This window comes from Borostomias antarcticus (genome assembly GCF_949987555.1).
Source record: "Borostomias antarcticus genome assembly, chromosome: 17".
Lineage (NCBI taxonomy): Eukaryota > Metazoa > Chordata > Actinopteri > Stomiiformes > Stomiidae > Borostomias > Borostomias antarcticus.
This window is the reverse complement of record NC_140250.1, coordinates 2,961,652-2,969,307: the sequence shown is the minus strand read 5'-3', so window position 1 is coordinate 2,969,307 and position 7,656 is coordinate 2,961,652. Positions and strand designations below refer to the sequence as shown.

Genomic DNA, 7,656 nt, shown 5'->3' with positions numbered 1-7,656 from the left:
ATAACGTAATACTGCTGCACTCTGAGGGCGAAATGAACATAAAGGTACCGTGACATTCACCAGTGGTTAGCTACATGTAGTGAGCGAGAGAGGTATGTGTACACACACACACACACACACACACACACTAGACTGGACTGAGAGACAGAGACCATGCAGAGAGGACCAATACTCATGCAGTTGAGTTTAGCGATCAAGTAAAAAATGTGACACACACACACACACAAATAAAATGTTTGATGGTTTGTATCAGTGCAGTTATGTCCAGCCAGCACACAGGGATAGCAATGGCTCCAGATTCCTTATCAGATGAGTGGTTTAGGAGTTGGACCCGACCCATGAACTGAAACACAGACCGAATGACAGAAAGAAAGATGGACGCCGACGTAGAGATGGACAGACGGACAAAGTGAAAGACAGACGCTTGGAGACGCCACAGAAACGACAGGACAAAGACAGATAGAACGAGGGGAGGAGGATAAGGAGAGAGACGGGGGACAGACAAGTGTGTGTGGACACACAGATAGTGGACCAGTGTTCACCATAGCAGGTGAAAAATCGGAAGACAGGAAACAGGAAGTTAAGTAAAGTTGTTTTTTTTTTAAGAAAAAAAAAAGTTATGTGGAATCCCAGGGACCAGAGCGAGTGGGGGTTTCCCAACCACAGTCGTAACACACACACACACACACACACACACACACACACACACACACACACAATCAGGCACTCACACGTGCAAGCTCTAACACATTCACACGCACCTGCATGCTCTCACACACACGCACACACACACACACACACACACACACACACACACACACACACACACACACACACACACACACACGCACAGTCTCAGTCTTTTCAGAGGTAAAGACATTACATTAAAACATAATTATTCACAACTCTCTCTCTCTTCCCTCTCTCTCTCTCCGTCTGTCTATGGGGTGTGTTTGTTTTAGAGGTCGGTGCAGCGCTCCTGCTTGCTGTAGTGGTCGAACTGGCTCTTCCAATGCATCATGTAGGAGCTCCAGCGATGGAACTCCACCTTCCACTGGCGCTCCGCCTCATCAATGTTATCTGGCGGAGGGAGAGAGAGAGAGAGAGAGAGAGAGAGAAGGAGGGAGAGAGAGAGAGAGAGAGAGAGAGGGGGGCGAGGAAGGGTTGGAGAGAAAAAGAGAGACAGAGGAGGGAGGAGAGATAGAGAGAGGGAGGGATGGGAAAGGAGAGAGGGTGAGGGAGAGAGAGAGAGAGAGAGAGAGAGGGAGTGAGAGAGTCAGATCTCCATATTCATCCAGAAACTCTTCCTGCCAGAGAGACCACAGGCCACAGAGAGACCTCATCACCACTGTTTATCTGGACATCACCAGGGGGCAAAGGTCGCCAGAATTCATCACTCCGTGCTAGCACACACTTGCGTACACACACTCACACGCACACACACACACACACACACACACACACTGGCTCTCTATCCCTGGGACATGTCCAACAAAAAAGTTGGCATTCTACGAATGTTTAGGTTTACAGAATACAAACATCACACACGCACACACACATACACACACGCACACACACACACACACACACACACACACACACTCAGACCAGCACGTTTCCCTTCAACGAGTCAAGTGGCTATCTGGCACTGTCTTCCCTTTCTCACAGAAAGTAGACGAGAAAGTAGGACGGGAGGAAGGACAGGAAAGGACATGACAAAAGAGAGACCAGGGAGAGACGGGGGAGAGACAGGGGAGAGACAGGGGAGAGACGGGGGAGAGACGGGGGAGAGACAGGGGAGAGACCGGGGAGAGACGGGGGAGAGACAGGGGAGAGACGGGGGAGAGACAGGGGAGAGACGGGGGAGAGACAGGGGAGAGACGGGGGAGAGACAGGGGAGAGACAGGGGAGAGACGGGGGAGAGACAGGGGAGAGACGGGGGAGAGACAGGGGAGAGACAGGGGAGAGACAGGGGAGAGACAGGGGAGAGACGGGGGAGAGACAGGGGAGAGACGGGGGAGAGACGAGGGAGAGACAGGGGAGAGACAGGGGAGAGACGGGGGAGAGACAGGGGAGAGACAGGGGAGAGACAGGGGAGAGACAGGGGAGAGACCGGGGAGAGACGAGGGAGAGACCGGGGAGAGACGGGGGAGAGACAGGGGAGAGACTCTTGGTTCTCAGGATGGGGGGACGATTCCGATGCTCAGGAGTCAAAGCGCGACGGTCGGAAACCGAAAACGACCCGTGTAAATAAGCAGGTGGAGATATTGCGTCATAGGCTGAGCATAGCTGAGATGGATGGGGGAGTAACAGACTGATCCAAAATAATCCCTCTTCCACAGACAGAGAGAGAGAGAGAGAGAGAGAGAGACCTGCGGAGATAGATACGAGCGAAAGACAGAACTCAGGAATGGGCTAAATATGGACAGAACAAAACAGTGATGTCATAGAGGAGGAATAGAACACGGGCCGGACTTCCATTCTCCTCCTCCTCCTCCTCTTCCTCCTCCTCACCCACTCACCTCTCGGAATAAGTTTCGCCGGAACAATCCTGGCGCTTCAACGTGACGCCCCTGCTCTGTCTGATTGGACCGGTCCGAGGAGGCGGAGCTCAGGGAGTCCCACATCGATACCTAGCTCCCTAGCCTCCTATTCCTACGCCCTAACCTCCTCGTCCCGTGCTTCCTAGCGCCCAGGCTTCCCGGGCACTAATGCAGATCTGAAACTACTGATTAGGTTTGAGCAATAGCTGCGCCATGCCCTATCCCAAGCTCGCCATCTTGTATAAGCCCACCTACTCTTTTAAGATCTCCACCATTGTGTTGAGAGAGAGAGAGTAAGAGAGAGAGAGAGAGAGAGAGAGAGAGAGAGAGTACTGCTGACAACTGAGAGACAAATGAGTGATCATGCAATCATTTTCCATTGCAAAGCAAACAATTTCCGCCATCTCAATCTCCCATTATCCTAGCTCCCTCTCTCTCTCTCCATCCTCCTCTCTCTCCTCCTCCTCCCCTCTCTGCCTTTCCCCTTTCTCACCTCTCTCTCTCCCTCCCTCTCTTTTCCAGGCTTTTTATAGTGTTTTTTGGCCGGGCCCCTTCTCTGTCAGGAGTGTAATCTGCAGTATCAGCGAGCCCCCCCCCCCTCCCCCCCTGGAACACTAAATCAGCCCAGAACACTCAGCCACTTCGCTCTGGACGACCGCGGCCCTATATGGGAATATGCCAATATGGTGTTGATATTATTCTTGTGACGTTACGATGAAATGTTATTGCATTTGGGCATTAAACCCCCCCTCCCCCCCCGCCCCCCATCTCTCCTCCCCCCCTCCCCCAACCCCCCCCCCACACACACACACACACACCCCGGCTTCTCACCGGTGATGTTGAGGAGGCGGGGCAGGTAGCGGTTCCAGAAGGCGCACAGCTGGGTCCGCAGGCCCTTGTGGACCCTCATGGGCCCCGTGTTGAGGTCCACGAACTTCTGCTCGCCGGCCGTGAACAGGGGCCAGCGGCGCCGGGTCTCCGCCGTCCCGTCGGCGTTTATGTTGGGGTTACTGGGGGGGGTGATGCGACATTGGTCACACACAATCTTTTAGCTCAACGTCTTGCTTCTTCCACTCCCCTCCCCTCCCTCCCCCCATAGACGAATTATGTAATGATGGGCCCCTGGGCGCAGACACGTGACCCCCTCACCCCCCCCATTTCATTTATCACCTTTTTTGAATTCGCCCAATGAGACGGCATCCAATTTGAAGATAATTTGAGAAAACTCACAATAAAAACAGCTTTACCCAGCTCGGTTTTGACTTGAGGGACCTCAACTCTGTGGAGAGGACTTGCTTTTTGGATTTCTCCCCAAAAGAGTTGAAGGGCCCATATTGCATGGATTACTCAGCCCCTCTAAAGTACTATAGATAAACACTCACTTAAAAAGTACCATGTACCAAAAAGTACCAAAAAGTACCAAAAAGTACCAAAAAGTACCAGGATGCTTTCTTTCTTGTAACGTCTTCAAAGTGAATCTTGATATATAGGTTGATATTACTTCCGTTTTTCAGCGGGATTTTTGGGGGCTCTGTTATTAACATGAATGACTAACTTTAACTATGCCACAAGAAATGCGAAGGATTCCCCTGAGCTCTTGGGCCCCTGGGCCCGGAAGGCCCAATCGGTAATATGTCTCTGCCTTCCCCCCTTTCTCCCTTTCTCCCTCCCTCCCTCCCCCCCCCCTCTCCCCCGGGCCTCACCCGGTGCGGGCGAAGTTGGCCCAGTACTTCATCATCCGCCTGCTCAGCTTCTCCTCCTCCAGCGTGTAGTTGAGGCGTTTCTCCAGCGGGAGGCCGAACACGAACTCGATCTCGTAGCCGTGGATCACGCCCATCCAGTCGGGCCACGCCAGGTTGGAGGCCTGGTGGTCAAACAGGTACAGGTAAACCGCGCCTGGGAGAGGAGGGGGGAGAGGGGAGATGGAGGGAGAGAGAGGAGGAGGGCGGAGAGGGGGACAAAAGGAGAGACCGCGCTAGAAGGGAATGCTACTGACGTCTCTTCGTGGAAAGTTTGTTTTTTCCCCCCCGGCTTTTATCGAACCATAAACCGCTATTTCACAACCTCGCATCTGTAACCCGAATCGTACATCAAGAGAGAGTTGATTCTAGCGCGCCCATCCAGCAAACCTCCCCCGTCCCGCGTCTTACTCTGAGAACCGGCGTTCGCGGCGCCGGCGTTGGCCTGCGTCCCGGCGGCCATGCTGGCCCTCAGGGCGCTGTACTTGGCGTACGTCTTGGCGAAGTGCTGCAGCGGGCAGATCACGTTGTGGTCGCCGACGATGTCGTCCAGCGCGTCGCGGTTCTTGGCGGGGTTGTTCTCGTCCAGCCAGTCGGTGTACTGCAGCACCACGGACTCCACCCCGATGTCGTTGGCGTGCGGGACGCTGAGCTTGACCCCCTCCATGAAGTCCTCGCGCGAGATCAGACTCTCGTTTTCCTTACTGAAGCCGGGGGCGCCGTACAACAGGAAGTAGCTTCCCTCGTCCTGGTTAACAATAAGTACAACAAAAAATATAGCCACAAGCCGCAATAAGACGGGGTCCTATGGATGCGCCCCCTTAAGACCGAGAGGTCCTACGGATGCGCCCCCTTAAGACCGAGAGGTCCTACGGATGCGCCCCCTTCAGACCGACAGGGTCAAATGGTGGCGACTCTTTGTGGCCTGGTTACTCATGGTCTGTTGTTTGGACCTGGTGATTTTTTGCATTTTTGGTCCATGACTTCAAAACTTATTCAAGCATTTCCAGGAAAATAATAATAATAATAATAACAATAATAATAATAATAATAATAGTAATAATAGTAATAATAAAAATAAAATAAAAAATAAATAAATAAATATATATATATATTTAAAAAAATAAAAAAATAATAATAAGTAGAATACCATCAATTACATTAGCGTTCCTACGCTTACTAGCGTAGGATGCTAATAATGAAAAATGAATATAGCGCTTTTTAAATCAAATGTTTCTCAAATCTCTATTCCGCGGCCGCTCAAACGCGCAGCGCCCACCTGGTTGAATCCCATCATGATCTCCGTGTCTTTGAAGTTGCCCGAATTGATCATGGCCTCCGGCGAGTCGGGGAGGACCACGCCGTCGACCACGGGCACGAAGGAGAAGCGGAACAGGCTGGACCAGGGGAGGACCTGCCACTCCTGGTCAATCAGCTCCTGGGGCTGCTTGTTGCGGAGGCAGTCCACCAGCTCTGAGAACCAGAACGACAACAACAAGAACATCTGAATAACAACAGCGAAAACGACTAGAACAACTCAATTTTCTGAAGAGGATTTTTCCGCTTGCTGAAAGTAAGCGTGGCCGAATAATTTGCGGTTTTACATTCCGCAAGAGCTCCTGGCGCTGAAATTCATCGAGCGGCGTCTTTCGAGGAAGTCGGGGGCCGCGTCCTCTACCCATGCGCCTCGGCGGTACCCACCTGTGTCGTTGCCCCCGCTGCAGCCCACCAGCTTGCCCAGGAGGGTGGCGCGCCGGCGGGCCTCGGCAGGGCTCACCGTGGCCCAGGGGCAGTTGGGGACGCCGCTCTGGAAGATGGCCCGGGTGAAGGTGGGCCGGCTGTCTGGGGAGAGGAGGTGCATCCCCACGGAGGCTCCGCCCGCGCTCTCGCCGAAGATGGTCACCTGACGAGGGAGAGAGAGAGAGAGAGAGCTGTTCTAAAAAAACAACAACTTTGGTTTTGGCCATGACGTCCTAAAAAAAAGCTTACTTGATACTGATAATAATTAATTGATTAATTGATATCATAAATACTTAATTGTTAATTAATTAATCATGATCATTAATACTTAATTGATATTGATACAACTGCCACTAGTTCAGCAGCACTTAACGAAACAAAATAAACAAAATCTAACACTAGACTGTTCTCGCTCACACACAACAGCTCCTAACTTAACTTTGGAATTGAGCGTTCAAGTTTATCTGTATCGAGCATAATCTTGGAGCCGCCAGCCGTGGTTCACAGTGACTCTTACGTCGTTACACGCGACAAATAAAAGGAACCTCCATCCCCCGTCTCACCCGTTTGGGGTTCCCGCCGAAGAAGTGGATGTTGTCCTGGACCCACTGGAGGGCCATGCGCTGGTCCAGCAGCCCCACGTTCCCGGGCGCCTCCGACGATCCGTGCAGCGCCAGGAAGCCGAAGGCGCCGATCCGGTAGTTCATGGAGACCACCAGCACCGTCTCGCTGTGGGCCAGGTAGCGGCCGTCGTACACGTCCAGCGACGACGACCCGCTGTAGAACCCGCCTCCGTAGATCCACACCATCACGGTCAGGTTGTGCGGCCTCGGCGACGACGGCACCCACACGTTGAGGTACAGGCAGTCCTCGCTCATCTCCCGGTTGGGGTTCCACATCTCGGAGCCGGAGAACCCGGGGAACGTGGTGTCCACGTACTGGTAGCAGGTGTTGGGGTAGGCGGTGGCCTCGTGCACGCCCGTCCACGGCCTCTTGGGCTCGGCGCGGCGGAAGCGCCGCTTGCCCACTGGTGGCTCGGCGTACGGGATGCCCAGGAACGCCGTCACGTGGCCGCGGTCGGGCACCGGCAGGCGGAAGCCGCGCACGCGGCCGGCGCGCGTGGTCACGGTGAGGTCGGCGTCGGACTGGGGGGCGGCGGGCGGGACGAGGAAGGGGAGGAGGATGACGACGGAGAGGAGGAAGAGGGTGGAGGTGGTCATGGTTGCTGTTGTTGTTGTTGTCGTTGCTTTTGCTGCTGCCGTTTCCTGGTTCTGGTTCGAGACGTCTTAGCTTGGACAGCGACTGGGTCTGGTTCCCCTCAGGTCTGCAGATGGAGAGAGAGAGGGAGAGAGAAGGAGAGAGAGAAAGAGGAAACGCGATTAGAGGAGGGAGAGTGACAGAGAACAGATGACACAAAAGAGAGAGAGGGGGAGGGAAAGAGCTCTGTGTGTGTGTGTGTGAGAGAGAGAGAGAGAGGGAGGGAGAGAGAGAGAGAGGTGTGTGTGAAAGAGAGAGAGGGAGAGAGAGAGAGAGGGAGGGAGAGAGAGAGAGAGAGGGAGGGAGAGAGAGAGAGAGCGAGAGAGAGAGAGGGGTAAACAGGGTCGAATGGAAAGAGAAAGAGAGAGGCCAGATGG

At 53.6% G+C, this 7,656-nt stretch overlaps 1 protein-coding gene across 1 annotated transcript in view; it reads right to left on the bottom strand.

Annotated features, from left to right (window-relative positions):
- Positions 1–958: 958 nt before the first annotated feature.
- ache (acetylcholinesterase (Yt blood group)) overlaps positions 959–7,656 on the bottom strand; it is a gene marked incomplete at its 3' end in the record, with an annotated part of 11,282 nt that continues 4,584 nt past the window's right edge. Inside the window, exons 2-8 of the mRNA XM_084451500.1 lie at positions 6,586–7,346; positions 5,984–6,185; positions 5,562–5,755; positions 4,694–5,030; positions 4,247–4,439; positions 3,375–3,553; positions 959–1,080 (exon numbers count right to left, since the gene is read on the bottom strand). Of these exons, the coding sequence (XP_084307626.1) occupies positions 959–1,080; positions 3,375–3,553; positions 4,247–4,439; positions 4,694–5,030; positions 5,562–5,755; positions 5,984–6,185; positions 6,586–7,242 (1,884 nt within the window). The 5' untranslated portion in view covers positions 7,243–7,346. The remainder of the gene's footprint in view (positions 1,081–3,374; positions 3,554–4,246; positions 4,440–4,693; positions 5,031–5,561; positions 5,756–5,983; positions 6,186–6,585; positions 7,347–7,656) is intronic.